Source organism: Lotus japonicus, chromosome 2 (assembly GCF_012489685.1).
Source record: "Lotus japonicus ecotype B-129 chromosome 2, LjGifu_v1.2".
In the NCBI taxonomy this organism is placed as follows: Eukaryota; Viridiplantae; Streptophyta; class Magnoliopsida; order Fabales; family Fabaceae; genus Lotus; species Lotus japonicus.
The window spans coordinates 53,334,533-53,351,293 of NC_080042.1; the positions used below are offsets into that span (position 1 = coordinate 53,334,533).

Genomic DNA, 16,761 nt, shown 5'->3' on the forward strand with positions numbered 1-16,761 from the left:
GGCTTATAATAATTTGTTTTGGTCCCTGATATTTGTTTATTGTGATTTTGGTCACTGATTTTAGAAAAAACTTTAGCTTTAGTCCCATTGTATAGTATCACAATTCACAACGTTACATGTTGATTCTTTATTTATCATATCACCAATAAAAAGTGTGATATTATAAAGCGGAGATCAAAATCAAACAAATCTATTTGTAAGAATTTAGAATTGAGATCAGACGGATAAGTATTAGATGATAGTCCAAATATGACATAAACATTAGGGACAAAAGAACTCATTTAAGACTGTTTTTAATAATTTTTAATGAGCATTTGATTTATGAGTTATGGCTTATGTTCTATGTTAAGTGCATATTTTGTTTTCATTTTCTATTTTAATTTCCAAAAATAGTCTTCATTTTCAAATTTTTAGAATTTAGAAAATAGACTTTTCACATCAGGGTTTTCACATCGGTTAATCAATTACCTGATGTAAAAGATAACGCAGTGGCAATATTGAAATTTTAGTGATCTTTTATGATAGTTTTCACATCGGTTGGGAATATGTCTGATGTGAGAAGTAATTAGTAAACATTATTTACAACGGTTGTTAGAATAAGCGATGTGAAAGCTAAATGCGGTGGCATTTTTGAAATTTGAATGAAGTACTTTTCACATCGGTTATATTACAACCGTTGGGAAAAGTCCATCTTTCTTTAGTTTTCACATCGGTTATATAACAACCGTTGGGAAAAGTCCCTCTTTTCTTTAATTTTGGTTTCTTCCACAGTCATTCACGAAAAAACAAGAAGCTTTCTTCCTCGGTCTTTTCTTCCTCGATCAGTCCCTCTTTCCGCTGTGCGTTTGGTTCTTCCGTTGGTGGTGGCGCCGTTGGTTTTGGCCATCTTGGCGGCGGAGTCCCCTTCCTCTTCCTCTCTGTACCCATCAAACCCCTAATCTTAAACCTCTTCGACTCTTCCGTTGGTGGTGGCGTCGTTGGTTCTTCCGTTCGCTCGCACCAGGTTCCTGCTTAAACTCACCTGCGTTTTGTGTTCCTGGTTCGACACTCAATTCCTCTCTGTACCCATCACTCACTTCAGATTTCTAAAGCGGGACATCAATTCCTCCTATGTGGTGGCGCCGTTGGTTCTTCCGTTCGCTCGCACCAGGTTCCTACTTCTTCTCCTCCTCTGTTATCTTGTTTCCTCCGTTGGTTTTGTGTTATTCACGATTTTCAATTTTCATGCTCTGGTTTTCTCATTTCGATCAATTTGGGTTTTTTCTCAAATTGTTCTAAATTTATGGGGAATGTAAAAGTTAAGCTGATCAATATCATGAGCTAGGAATCAAATCGTAGTTGTGGTTGTATTCTAGGGTTATGGAGTAGTCTCACAGAGACAATGAGCTTTGTGCTGAATTATTAAAGTTTGAAATATCTTATGATCTATGCTTTAAGTTAGTGCTGAATTACATATCCTGTACTTATCTGCTTGACTTGGGAAAATTGTGTCTGTTTTGTATCTCAAGTATACACTGTTATACATAATTTCATAATTAAGGGACCAAATGGTCTTGAAAGTAACTTGTTACAATTTCTGAAAACAAATTGTTTTTTCTCAGAAACTGAATCAATTTCTAGCTCGCTCACATGTACGCTTGATTTGCATTTGCAGGAAGTGACAAGGTAATCAATTTGTGTTTCGTTCCTGCTCTTGTTCAGTTTCCGTTCTTGCTTTGAATCGACTCTGCTCCTGCCGTGACTCCTCGCCGCTTCTGCTTCGACACTATCAAGGTAATCAATGTTGTTGCCTTCATGAACATTCCATCAAAGACTGAAGGCACGTTTAGAATAATCACTGATATTGCTCTAATTTTTAATTCAATTGTCCTGAGTTACTCTAATGTCGAATAATCGAGATGTTACAAAGTTTATGCTTGTTTGTTGTGTTGTTCTGTTCACCTAAGTTTATGCTTGTCTACAAATCACTCTAGTTCTGTTCACTGATAAACACCCTATTTTTCTTTTTTTTTCACTCATGTTTGTGGTCTCTTAACAGAGCGGATATCCTCAAATCATTAATCTAACTGAAAAAGTACTGGTGTTGCTTGAGTTAATGAGTATTAATGGTGCCAAACAAGCTTAAGTGTATCTTAAGATCAGTGCTTATCACAAGCATCTGGTGATGACACTAATAAGCATCAAAGATTTAGTTATACTAAGTTAACTAATGGACAAAGAAATAGTGCAACTGAAATAAAATTGCAGACCTAAAACTGATCATGGTGTGTTGGAAACCAGTAAAATTAGACTAGGTTAAATGTATGCCCATGTGTGTATTGGTAAGTGAGAGAGAGAGGATGCTGAAACAGTAGAAAATATACATTCCACATCAGGGTTTTTACATCAGGGTTATACTAAGTTTTTTTCTTTTGGCTTTGTGTTGCCTCCTTGTAATGACTCATTCACTCTTTATAAAAAATCACAAACACCCTATACAACACCTACCACAAGCACTCCCTCCAAACCCAAAAGAATATCTCCTCATGGGTGAAACAAGTAGAAAAGAAAAGGGAAGAAGTAATAATTCAGAAACATGAAGTCTCATATCTAATTAGCACTAATTCTCTTGATCATTTAAACTAATATGCTTGTTAAGGAAACCTGTCAATTCTTTGAGCAAGTTCACAAATCACAATCAAAAGCCCAAAGCCATATTCTAAATGATTTCTGAAGTGCCATTTAAAAAGTACACAGTGCAGAGAGACATGATTTTTCTCTAAGGATAAATTCAGAGGACACATCCTCCATTGGGCAATAAATGCATTTCAGCAATTGGCATGCAATAAAATTTTAGGTGATCATAACAATATTTCATTTTAGGTGATCATAAAATTTTAGGTCAATCTTGTGGGATGTTATGAACTTAGGAGACTTTTTTTTATAACAATGAGATACTTGAATTATTACTGCAATTGGTGAAATTGCATTTAAGATAAATTCCTGTATTTGTTTCTCTGTTGGTCTTTCTTCTTTAACTGAGGTTTTTTGGGATGGATAATGACATGTTTAATGAATTTTAGCTGACAGATCGGATTAGACTACAGACCAGGATCTACTGACTCATCTTCTAAGGAGTCTTGCTAGTCGGAATGGTGAACAAGGGGGCAATAACTTGTCTAACATTTTGCGAGAACCAGAGAATTTGTTGAGAGAAGGGGGTTCATCTAGGGAGTCAGAGATGGTGCCAACTTTACTCTCCAATGGTTCTCAAGGCTCTCCAACTGATATAAGACAACATCAAACTGTATCTATGAATAAAATGCAACAAGAAGTGGTGCATGCACATGATGCTAGGGCTACTGATCAGCAGCTCATGTCTTATATAAAGCCCAGCATTTCAAACACTCCTCCAGCTTACGCAGAAGCCAGAGACAGTACCGCTGGACAAATCAAGATGAATAATTTTGATTTGAATGACATATATATTGACTCAGACGATGGCATAGAAGATCTAGAAAGATTGCCTGGAACTACTAATCATGTCACTAGCTCTCTTGATTACCCATGGACACAACAAGATTCCCATCAGTCAAGTAGAAATTCAGAGTTTGGATCTGCCCACTCCCCTTTTAGTTCCACTGGAGAAGCTCAGGTATGTCCGATGCGCTTCATTATTTTGAATTGGCTGCTCTACTTACAATTTTGAATACCTTCCTTTTTTTGTTTTGGGGGTGGGGTCCAGAGTTTTTTTATATATTTATTTGAAGGGGGGTTTTGAGACCTTGGGAGAGGATTGGAAAAGACTGGCTTTGCATATTTGGAGGGTACTATCTAATATTCACAGCTCACATTGCTAACCAGTTTCTTTAAAAGTTGTATTCATTTTGATTTTGAGTTTCTTCAATTAACTAGTTTCTTGTATTCATTTTTAGACCGTCATCATCCATATCGTAAAAAGAAGAAAGCTTTCAACGGAAAATCAGAGTATGGTAAAAGAAAAGCTGCTCAAAATTATGTGACTGATCGATTGATTATCATGCAGATTTCAATATATGAAATTAATCCTCAGTGATATAAGAGAGATTTGAGGTGATATTGTCTCAAAAATGGAGATTAATTGTTGAGCTGAGTCATATATTATTTATTCCTGCAATATCTCCATCAACCACTAAATTAGAAGTATCTTTTGCAGACACAACTAGTCAAGGCATTGGCTGAGCCTGTTGAGTCCCTCTTTGAAGCAGGGGGGAAAAGACACTTGGCTTTCTATCAGAAAACTTCTTAAACGTGAGACTGAAGCTGTTGTATCAGAATTTTCAACTTCCATTGCTGGTTTTGAGCTTGATGAAGAAACAATTGAAAGAATGCAACAAAGCCTAAGGGACCATGGAAGAAAAGTGGTGGAAAATAAAGCAAGAGAAGAAGCTGGAAAGATTCTTATTCGCATGAAGGATAGGTAACATCATTTTAAAGATGTCTATATTCATCTATTTGGTCCATGTAACTGATCCAATCAAACAAGATAAGGCTTGGTTGTTATTTGTTTCCATTTGTTTGTTTTGGGGGACACCCTTTGTTGTACTTGGCACTTTCCCTTGCTTTTATGATGAAAGAAATTGCTCTATTCCTATTTGATGTTATTCAGCTTTCAGATTGATTTGGTGGCTTACCGGCTTCTGTAATCAATTTCAGATTATCCACAATATTCAATCATGACAATGATTCACTACCTAGGGTTTGGACTGGGAAGGAAGATATCAGAGCAATTACAAAGGATGCTCGCTCTGTGGTAATTGATTGCAAACTTCAATGAATTGTTCTAGTTCTTTTAGGCTATTATGTTTTCTTTTTTGCTGGGACCTTGGATGTTTAACTCACTTGAGAGAGTGTGTTCTCAAGATCTCTTTTTATGTTAATAAATTTTCATTAAAAAAATATGTATATTCAGGTCAAATTCGTGTGGAAAAAAAAAAGATAAAAAAAATTGTTGAGCATTCACATCGGTTAGAACCGATGTGAAAAGTATACTTTTCACATCGGTTAGACAAAAAACCGATGTGAAATACCACATCAACATTGTTTACATTTCACATCGGTTTTTTGTCTAACCGATGTGAAAAGATTGTATGACAGAACCGATGTGAAAAGTATACATTTCACATCGGTTGGCTGACAGAACCGATGTACTTTTCACATTGGTTGTATGACAGAACCGATGTGAAAAGTATACATTTCACATCGGTTGGCTGACTTAACCGATGTGAAAGGTATACCTTTCACATCGGTTATAAACCCGATGTGAAAAGGTTATGAGATACCACATCAACATTGTTTACATCGGATAAAAACCGATGTTAAAACTCAAAAATACCCGATGTGAAAACTAGTTTTTCTAGTAGTGGCAATACCCATCCATCAAAGAATTATAAGTAACAACATTAGGTTTCACACCCTGTTTCATCATCACAGCTAACATGTTCTTAGCTTCTCTCACCTTCCCTTCCTTACCTAAAGCATCGACCAATATATTATAAGTATACACATCTGGGTCTATGTTTTTCAATCCCATTTCATCTAGCAACCCAATTGCTTGTTTCAATTGACCAACAATGCAAAAGCCATATATTAAAGCATTGTAAGTGAAAATATCAGGAGGAATTCTCTTTGCAAGCATTTCAGAATATAAATTGCAAGCATGACTTACAAGTTTATCTTTACACAGGCTATCAATGATGGTGTTGTACATTACCACATTAGGTTTAATCCCTCGCCCTTGAATCCGCCTAAGCAACTCCAAAGCAGCTCTTGTTTCCCCAATTTTACATAGCCCATTGATCAAGGTCGCGTAACTGACTTGATTCAACAGAAATCCCTTTGCCAGCACGTCATCATGAAATTGCAGTGCTTTGGGGACCTTGCCGTGAAGACAGAGACCTTTGATGAGAGTATTGAAGGTGATGGTATCAGGCTGATAACCACTCTTGAGAATTCTGGCGAGTACAGAAAAAGCGGAATTGATTTGACCTAGGTGGTAGTAGCAATTGATCAAGATGTTCATAGTAACAAGGCTTGGCTTGATTCCAGTGAACTCCATCTGGTGAGAAAGCGAGATAGCGGTGGAGTAATGCTTCTTGGTCTTAACAAGGGAAGTTAAAATCTTGTTAAATTCAACGATGGAAGGGGTAGTAGGACACATTCGGAGTAAGCGATTGAAGTGTGAGACGGCATCACCAGGATTGTGAGAGTGAGAGTGAAAGGAATGAAGAAAAGAGGGATTAGGAAGATTTTGTTAAATGTTAAGGCTTATAATAATTTGTTTTGGTCCCTGATATTTGTTTATTGTGATTTTGGTCACTGATTTTAGAAAAAACTTTAGCTTTAGTCCCATTGTATAGTATCACAATTCACAACGTTACATGTTGATTCTTTATTTATCATATCACCAATAAAAAGTGTGATATTATAAAGCGGAGATCAAAATCAAACAAATCTATTTGTAAGAATTTAGAATTGAGATCAGACGGATAAGTATTAGATGATAGTCCAAATATGACATAAACATTAGGGACAAAAGAACTCATTTAAGACTGTTTTTAATAATTTTTAATGAGCATTTGATTTATGAGTTATGGCTTATGTTCTATGTTAAGTGCATATTTTGTTTTCATTTTCTATTTTAATTTCCAAAAATAGTCTTCATTTTCAAATTTTTAGAATTTAGAAAACATATTTGTTTTGACTTTCTGTTTTATCACTACCATTGCAGTTGTTGTTGTCGGCCCTCATCACAACCATTGTCACTGCCACCACCAAAGATGCTACTACCATCGCCACCTCTGTCACCATCACCACCTCTACCTCGACAACCACCGCCACTACCACCACCATCAGTGCTAACAGAACCACTACATTCGCAACCTTCATCGCCGCCGGCACCGCCTTTCACCCCACCACCACCACCTTTTTCATCTCACTGCCGGTGGTGGCGGCAGAGGAAGTGGAGGTGATGGTGGTGAAAACAACGACAGAGGCGATGGCGGCGATTGTGGAGGCAATGACAATGATCATGGTAGCGGTGACGACGGTTGTGGCGATAAGGACATAGGTTGTGGTAACGGTGAAGATGGTGGTGGCAGTGGCAGGATAGTGGCAGTGGTAATGATGATGACAACTCATTTTCATTTTCACTGAAAAATGAAAACTTCTTTTCTATTTTCCTGTTTTAATCATATGTTCTAAATATCAAGCAAACATGTTTTCAACTTTACTTTCTATTTTTTTAAATGAGAGTAGTAAACAGGTAAAGCAAATGGGCCCTAAAATTTCGTTTGTATTTCAGAAATTCCTTATTTCAAAAATGAAAGTTGTGGTATAGAGAAAAATATAATTCAAGTAGAAAATTTTCAGTTACCTGAAACTATTCTCAACTATGTGAAAAATAGCACATTCCTTAAAACTAATTTCAGGAATGTAAAAAATTACATTTATGAAATTAGTTTCTTCTGAGATAAAATTTATAGAATTCAAAATTGCATGCAATTTTGTTTTTTTGCTAAAACCAAGGTATCAACTGCTGATAGTAGTGACTAACTTTCTTGTTTCATATGCTTGCACTTAGTGGTAAACGTATCCCCGCTTCATTCTAATGGCCAAAAAATTTACATTTCTGAAATTAGTTTTCCAAATGTATTACTAGTTTCTGAAACCTTGTAAAGTTTACACGTCTTAAAAATATTTTAGGGATATTAAAAAAAGATGGGCTAGTGACATTATGACATTCTCTTCATTGATCCAATGTCTCAAGTTTCAATATTTTCCATAGCTAAATCTGAGCGACAAGTTTTTTAATATCCATCAGTGTCCATATGAGTTTCATTGCCTGCAGTATCGATCAAGTCCCATCTTTCATCTAAAAATTCAAAATATACCAAAACTATATGGACCAGTTAGGGAATTGAAAACAGACGATCCTCAAAGATTACAGGGTACAATAAAATGCCAAAGGGTACTGGTTGGCATGAAAGAAATGCAAATGTTGGCTGTTTGAAAATCATTTCAGATAAGCACTTGATGATTTGATGGGCAAAATTGATTTGAGAGCCTAAACAACATTAAAAGTTTACTCTGTAAAGGAAATTACTTACATTAAATATCATTTCGGTTTGATTTCAAGGACCAAAAGGCTTTATATAGTTGATAAGCTCCCATAAGCTCTTTCACCCTGTATTCAGCCCTAAATATATGGAATCAGTCCATTTTTCAAGTGGCTCAGTTTTATGATCACCGTAATATTAGTTTGAGTTTTTTAATTTTGGGAATGCCAAATTTATATATATATATATATATATATATATATATATATATAATAAAGAAATGGAAAGCACCAGTGGTGCTAGAAAAAAGATACAAGAAAACAGGGGAAAATAAAAAGCACTAAAAAAGAGTAATGCGAGCTGCTAGAGGCATTATATATGCCATGCTCTTGACAGATCCACTAAACTAGAGAAGCCAAAGCAAGACTGCAGAGAGCCTTCTCTATCAGACCAACAATAACAGATAAAATGATCCCACCCTTCAATCCTCCAAATGAAAGCCACGCCTTCTTACTTCACAACAATAAGATTTGAGACAGAACCAATCTGAGAGGTATACTGAGCTGTCCAGAGCAATTGGCCCAGCCTTTCCTTAGATAATTCAGTTGATGCAGGGGTACAGTCCTGGCCTGAAAACAAAGCTACCAGGTTGTTCCCACCCCCAAGCACATTCTCGGATTTGCATACCAATCATATGAGGAGCAGCTAAATCCCTTTCTTTTGCATCTTCGCCATTTCCACGAACGGAATTTGATTAATTCTACCACCTTCTCTTCACTGATTGACCCTGAATTAAAAAGAATATCATTCCTATATATAGGATCTAATTTATGGATGTAAATTAAAAAGAATTAACATCTTCACACTAATTTACATTTGTCCTCTCAACAAAGCCCTAGCTGATTAAAAACTAATTAAGTTCATGTAAGACAACTATCATTATGTTTTTTTTTTAAGCAAAAGATATATATTATTGGATAGGTAAGTTTCATCACAAAAACTCTCTCACAAAAAGGACAAATAAAAAAACTCAACCAACAAAACCACCCAAAAAACCACACACCAAGTGAACGTGCCTCATTAAAACCTTCATAGGAAAAACCATTGGGATAAAAACCTAATGAAGGAAAAAGAGTACAAAATCCCCAAGAAGTGTCTTTGAAACCCTCTAAGCAAAAACCAATACAATAAATCGTAAAAACTCAAATCTAACCAAATAAGTGTAAGTCATCACAACCAACAACCTGAAACCTTTGATTTTTCCTTCTCCTCTTAGTGACTTTCTTAGGCCGACCTCTTTTTCTCCCAACAAAAAAACCTGGACCCTTAGAGGCTCCTTCTCCACAGAAAGAAAACGGGAAAGAGACTCAAACCTTGAGAAAATCACAACAAGGAGTATCATTGAAACCCCAACAAAAAGAAAACCAAATGATACGCAAATCAATCAGGATTTTCAGCCAAACCACATGAGAACCTTAGTTACTCATATATGATCCTTAGCACCACGAACCTCATTATCAAATGGCTGATATCGAGTCTCCGTTAACAAAGAGAAGACCTTCAACTTTGCTGCATCCATCATCCCCTTCTACTTATGACATAGCAAGGTAACCTCAGTTTGAAAAATTGCGCAAAACCAAGAGTGTTATCTATCAGCCGGTGTGTTAACTGGTTAAGCATTCAGCAGATGCAACAAGCTTCTCCTTATACATCACGAATTCCATAGAAACATGGATAAAAAGAGAAAAAATTCAGTCAGACATTTCAACAAGCAGTCAGTGTGCAAAAAGAAAAAGAACAGAATTAAGGAAAGCAAAAAAGACTGAAATGGAAACGAAGGCAGAATAAATAAGGAAGATGGATTGAATCAGATATCGTCTCGCACGTTCCATCAAGAAACAAAGTGGAAGAACCACGACGACCAACATCTTGCCTATGTTGCTTTGCTCCACACCACCACGCTCAAAACTCGTCGTAACCATTCCATCAGCCCCCTCATCGACCTCACCGCCAGCCTCGTCACGCAATAGCACTTCCTCACGCCCAAACACAGAACCATTGTTTCACCCCACCAACCCATCACAACCAGCGGACTCCATCTCAGCAGAACAAGAAACCGACAGACTACGGTAGGAGACCAAAGGCGAACAAGTCCAGAGACACCCCAAGAGAAGAACCACGTCCGAGAACGAAAATCGTACCGAGAATGAAGATCGCACGCCGCCACAAACAGCAAACACAACAGTGACGAGAGCGAAACAGAGACGAAGCAGCTAGACTTAGAGATGAGATATGGGCGAACACGGCGGCAAACGCCAAAACAGAATCGTTGATGTCAAAAATAATACAGAACAAGAGCAAAACAGAGTCGACGAAACGCAAGAGAGACTTGGCTTGTGGCTTTAGGGTCGGGCCCAACCTGGCCCGGTTCATAAAAAGGGACAAAAAGAAATGTCCTATTCTTAGAGTAGGGACAGGTTCGGGTTGACTCTAGAGTCACCCGGCTTGGATACAAAATATGACATTACTATTATTGTGCAGTTCACCATACTGCACTCTTCTTCTGCTACGTCACACCATCTTTCTTGGTGGTGTTCCTCTGCATCCCCGGAAGTTGACACCCATTGTTCCCTCCACACTTTAATTAGCTCTATCGCTTACTTTCTAATGCACATTTCAGTTTCCCCTCCATACTTTATTTGCTATCTGTCTGTTCAGTTGCTAAATGCAGATTACTCAAGTGCTAACTGTATTTCATTTTTCAGCTTATTATTATGCTCAGGTTGCTGGTTTATATTCTCGCAAAAAAGGGAACAAGTGCTACTGTCCCTCCAGAAAACAAGTTTTATAACTCATATGACACCACTTTACTTGAACTTCAACCTTTCTTTCCCAATGTTTCACTTCAGAAGAAAAATACAAGTGAAGATAAACAGTGGAACTCATCCATGTTCTTCCCTATCTCTCTTCCTACTTCATCTTCAGAAAAGCCTACAACTAATAACCCAAGGAGAACCTGGGAAACAATTGTAAAGTGAACTTCAGGTCTACTCTATGAGACCACAAATTCCTCAACAAAAAAACCAGCAGAAACCGTGTCAAACCTAATGGAAGACACACAGATTGATCGAGCTAACTGTTAATCATTTAAGTGCTACTATTGATGACCTTGATGTTCCAATTGCCATAGGAAAAGGTGTTAGATCTTGAACTCAACATCCCATAACAAATTATCGCAGATGGAGGTTCCTCAAAATGTCCATGGTGATCTTCAACACCTAAATTAGTGATGTGCTGTAATAGAGGAAATAATTGTTTAAAACGAACGCAAAGAATTGGATGTAGTAGACCTTCCTAATGGAAAAAATTTGATGGCATGCAAATGGATCTTTACCATAGAGATAGGAGCGTAATATTGTTGCTCTAATACATGTAGTGGCAGTAATATTGTTGCTCTAATACAGCATGCTTCTTACCTCCATTGTCTAGCCACCTCATCTCAGAAACAGCTACAATCTCAGCAAGCTAGTCACTTCTGATTCAGAAATACAGTTGAGAAAATTACAAAATGGGGTAGCAATATATTAAAATAGTCATTCAATCTCATTTTCAGCATTTTGTAAGACTTTATTGGTTAAGTGCTGAGAACTTTGCCAAATTTCATTCCAAGCAATAGTTAAACAAGTTGTTCATTATAAGAGTGCAGCAACTCTATTATTAAGAGATGGTATTCTGTATTTTTACTGATATAAAAAGATGTAACCCAAGCAAATATAGATGCAAATGACCGAGATTTCAGAACATTAAAAAATAAGGACACCATGTAATGGAAGCTGACCAAACATAAAATTCAAGGATATGCATCGCCAAGATTTGGAACTTCTATGAATTAAACTAAGAAAAAACGATTACATGAACAATGTGATAGCATAGGAAGAACAAAATTCCTTGGACCAGATGAGCGAAAATAAAGCTAGTGGCTATCCTCAACTATAAAAATCAATTTTATCTCTGGAATCGATAACCTACCATGATCTGAAACAAATAAAAGAAAAACTAACATCTAAAAGCTTTGGGTACCTAGCATAAAAATCATGAGTGTGGATTTTTGTATCGGTTAATATTTCATTTTGACGCATCAGAACTAGAGCTGTAATCTTCCAATTATAAACAAAAAAAGTCACATCATATACATTTGATATGACTACTGAAGTTTTAACAGTGGTGAAGTAAGACTAAAAGATAAAAGAAGGAAAGGAAGATGTAAAATTAATTCCGCTCTCTTGCTTCAGAAGAGTGACTAAAAATATATACTTCTCCATAATTAAACTTGCACATGCCAAATATAAGGTCCACACATTAATCTATTTGGTCTAACATGTTCACTTTGATTTTGACTTAGGATAGGATATAGTCACCAGAATTGACATATCTATTTCAATAAAATGCATTGATTTATGCTTCTATTTTCGCCTTTACAAAGCATGCACAAAAAAAAAGGAATAAAAAACTAAGAGATGATTCAAGTTTTAACTAAAATATATGCATAAATTTGAGCCTCCGAACTCTAAAGGTCATGTATGTCAAAGATAGTTGATTATGTACAGCCATCTTACTATAAAGTTAAATTAGCCTACAGTGCTACCTCACTGTTAGGTACTAAGCAGTTTGTGATATTCTGTTGTAAATAGTAACTGTTAGAGATAACTTATAGATATCTACTTGTCTATTTGGTTTGGCATTAGCATCAACGCAAAACGATAAAACACACATCTCACACATCAATGGAGAAGCAAGATTTGCCATGTTGACTCAAATGTGGATTGGCGTTGATTCAAACGCCAAACCAGAAAGACACTACAGCTTCTGCCATAAGCTTCCGCCATCAATGGAAGCATGGACTGTAATCAGAGAACAAATGGTGCACAATATAGAAATGAAAAAACTAAATCAGTGCTAAATATGATAAAGAAGAAAGACTATGACCAAAAACCAAATCAGAAAACAATATCTAAAACCAAAAGATAAAAGAAGAAGCAGAAATCTTTACCTCCAATTCAAACTAAATAAATGTAAGTTGAAGAAGCATAACGAGTGGGGTATGGGGGGAATCACAAGTGAGAAACTATCAATATCTTACAATGATTAAATACAAAAATATAACCAATTTTAATGGTACTTCTCATTTGTTTCAGATCAAACCAGATCTACAAGTGTGTCAAATATTTTCTTCACAGGAAAAAGTAACATGAGCAATACGACTTTTCAGTTAAACAGAAATTGATAAAGAACAAAGAATGTCAATAGGGCAGAAATGACAAATGTGAATACCATGATGCAGGAGTGTGATAGATAGAAGCTGAATTACCAAAGCATGAGCCAAGCATGCCACTCTTAATTACACCTGGATTAAGAGTGACATTCAACTACTATTCCTTGAGGCAACTCTTTTCCCATGAACCTGGTAAGAAATTCAAGGGGGCCATTTATAAAGAACTAATGTAAGAGTTGGAAGGGCCACAAAGATGTTTATCAGCTTCCCATTTTACTTATGAAGTGCATATATATATATATATATATATATATATATATATATATATATATATATATCTATAGCAGAGCTTCTGAAATTCAAACCAATACCTTAGGTAAGAAATAGAGTCCAGGTATATTGTTATAGTAATCTGAAATTATTAGAATAGTTATCAATGACAATGGATTTAAGAGCATATTGTTGGCAGGCCTTTCTTTTCAGAACAAGTACTGCCAACCACGCAATAATAATCTGTCTGGGCACAAAGCATCGACCAATATATTATAAGTATAAACATTTGGGTCGATGTTTTTTGTTGTCATTTCATCTAGCAACCCAATTGCTTGTTTCAATTGACCAACAATGCAAAAGCCATATATTAAAGCACTGTACGTGACAACATCAGGAGATATTCCCTTGACAATCATTTCAGAATATAAATTGCAAGCATCACTTACAAGTTTATCTTTACACAGGCTATCGATGATTGTGCTGTACATTACCACATCAGGTTTAATCCCTCGCCCTTGAATCCGCCTAAGCAACTCCAAAGCAGCTCTTGTTTCCCCCATTTTACATAGCCCATTGATCAAGGTTCCATAACTGACTTGGTTCAACCGAAATCCCTGAGCTAGCACGTCATCATGAAATTGCAGTGCTTTGGGGACCTTGCCGTGAAGACAGAGACCTTTGATGAGAGTATTGAAGGTGATGGTAGTTGGCTGATAACCCCTCTTGAGAATGTTGGCCAATACAGAAAATGCACAAGTAATCTTACCTAGATGGCAGTGGCAATTGATGAGGATGTTGAGAGTAACAATGTCTGGTGTAATTCCCCGAGATTCCATCTGGTGAGAAAGGGATATAGCGCTGGGGTAATGCTTCTTGGTCTTAACAAGGGAAGTTAAAATCTTGTTAAATTCGATGATGGAAGGGGTAGGTTGCATTTGGAGTAAGCGATTGAAGAAGGAAACAACATCACCAACATTGTGAAAGGAAGAATGAAAGCGAGAGTGAGAGTGAGAAAGAAAGGGAAAGCTCCTGAACCTTAAAAATGGTGACATTGAAGGAGTGGACGCTGCTATGAGTTTCGTCGATGCCGCGACGGAGGTTACTTTGTAGGTTTTGTGGATACTTTTCGGTTAGAGAGAACCAAAAAAAGTAGAAAAAGAATTAGAGCCTAATAGAGTACTCCATATAGGGTAAATGGTCACTTTCGTCCCTAAAGTTACAAGCGTCGGGAAATTTAGTCCTTATTCTTTTGAAATGTCACACGTGTGGATTTTCCACGTGGCATGTTATGTGTCAATGTGGATTTTCCACGTGGATTTAAATATTGGGGGAAACTTAAAAGCTTCAATTTAGTCCCTGGAAGTAAGAACCCTAGAATACTTCAATTTGTGCATTGGCTTCTCTTGCTTCCTTCCTCCCCTCATCTCCATTCACCAATCAAACACACCTTTCCCATTGCCATCAAAAAATTCAAGCCAAACTTCAGAAAAATTACAAATTAGAAAAGTGGGATTTTTCATTTTTGTGAAGGACTAAGCAAATTTGGTAGGACATCGACCAAATCCGTCCAAATCCTCAATACAATCCTCGAAGATTCTTCTCCCCTGATTCCTCTGTTTCTCTCATTATGACATCACCTCCCTCTTCTTCTTCTTCTTTTTTTTCTTCTTCTTCTTCCTGAACTGATGAAGGGTTTTGCAGATTTGTCTATATCCATTCAGATCTGTCCCTGACCTCTTGCAACCCATGGGGGTTGGGTTGCGTTTGGGCGGTGTGGGGCAGTGGTGCTTATTCGCCAGAGGGGGTTGTGGCTTGGGCGATGGGATGGCGGATGGTGGTGGTTGTTCTCCAACAACTGACTATGGGTGGGGGGGACGAGTGGTGGTTGTCCTCAATCTAAAACGACAGACAATTTTTCTAGAGGGCATAGTGTTTTTTAGTTGTAAATATTACCATTTATTTTTCAAATTTCCATTTAGATCTAACTTTTAGAGATGAAGACACTTGATCATGAAATTCATTACTAAGGGTATTGCTTAGTACTGAAAAGTGTGTATTTTTCAGTTTTGTGATGTATGGTTTTGTGAAATCATGGAATGTAAATAGGGGAAGTGCATTGGTTAAATCTGGGAGATCGCAGATAGTATCACCTGGCTTTTGTTTGAATGCATTGGACTGAATATAGTATAATAGGGACCAAAAGTGGGAACTGAATTAAGAGCAATGTTCTTCAATCTGGTTTTTGCCCTGTTGTTTCATTGTTTGCCTTTATCCATTGTGAAGAACTGTCTTTCTGGATTTTGGATTCTTTCTGGTGAAAATGAAAAATGATTGGGGATGAAGATGATATATAATGAAATTAAAGATTGGAGTTTTTCTGATTTAGGATTTTGGCCTGGGACTAAATTGAAGTTTCTAAGTTTCTCAAAAAAAAATCAATATTCAAATCCACGTGGAAAGTCCACATTGACACCTAACGTGCCAAATCACCTTGGCCGTTACCGTTCACTGACGGGATCCAACTCAGGGACGAACGTGATCGACGTTTTTAAACATTAGGGACTACGAGTGACATTTCAAAAGAATATGGACTAAATTGCCAAACGCCTGTAACTTTAGGGACGAAAGTGACCCTTCACCCACTCCATATATGAGAAACGAGTTTTTTATGATTCTGGTTTGTTTAAAATCTTTCTTGATACATAGTGCTCAATGATTAATTTCTGGGATTAGATGTTTAAAAAGTCCAACTATCCTTTTCTATACATTGGCGGTTGCCTTCGCAACAATACTCCTTCTGTTCCTTTTTAATTGTCCACTTTGAATAAAAAAAATTGTTCTTATATATCTGTCCACTTAGAGTTTCAAGAGAGCATTAAATGATGTTTTTCCGAGAAATGTCCTTGCAGGAACAATAAATGAGGAAAGATAATATACATTTTAAAGGGTGAAATAGGAAATCAAATCTTTTATGAAAAGTAACAAAATTAATTGCACTCCTTAATATGTGTGTTTCTTCTCTTCTTGAACAGTTAAATAGGAACGGAGGGAGTATTAAGGAGTGGTATTTTGGCTTTATGGGAGCTGGTGCAGAGGATGATATTCTTCATATGAAGCTTTGTGCTATTTTCCATGGCTTGC

The 16,761-nt window shown here is 36.7% G+C and overlaps 2 protein-coding genes and 1 long non-coding RNA gene across 4 annotated transcripts; 1 reads left to right on the top strand and 2 right to left on the bottom strand.

Moving 5' to 3' along the window:
- Window positions 1-3,569: 3,569 nt before the first annotated feature.
- LOC130738334 (uncharacterized) lies at window positions 3,570-4,908 on the top strand. Of its 2 annotated transcripts, none has more exons than XR_009019337.1 (3): window positions 3,570-3,634; window positions 4,175-4,438; window positions 4,675-4,908. It is a non-coding gene; the product is annotated as an uncharacterized LOC130738334 (long non-coding RNA). The 2 variants fall into 2 exon arrangements; XR_009019336.1 differs by lacking the exon at window positions 3,570-3,634 and adding an exon at window positions 3,662-4,071.
- Window positions 4,909-5,374: 466 nt separating this feature from the next.
- On the bottom strand, window positions 5,375-6,451 carry LOC130736630 (putative pentatricopeptide repeat-containing protein At1g12700, mitochondrial). The gene has a single exon (XM_057588437.1). The coding sequence runs from the start codon at window positions 6,176-6,178 to the stop codon at window positions 5,375-5,377; it is 804 nt and encodes a 267-aa protein (XP_057444420.1). The 5' UTR covers window positions 6,179-6,451.
- A 4,771-nt stretch (window positions 6,452-11,222) lies between these two features.
- Window positions 11,223-14,713, bottom strand: LOC130736632 (pentatricopeptide repeat-containing protein At1g12775, mitochondrial-like). The gene is made up of 3 exons (XM_057588438.1): window positions 13,847-14,713; window positions 13,719-13,759; window positions 11,223-11,369 (listed from the first exon to the last, which is right to left on the bottom strand). Exons 1-3 carry the CDS (start codon window positions 14,670-14,672, stop codon window positions 11,223-11,225), a joined length of 1,014 nt encoding a protein of 337 aa, XP_057444421.1. The 5' UTR covers window positions 14,673-14,713.
- Window positions 14,714-16,761: the final 2,048 nt, after the last annotated feature.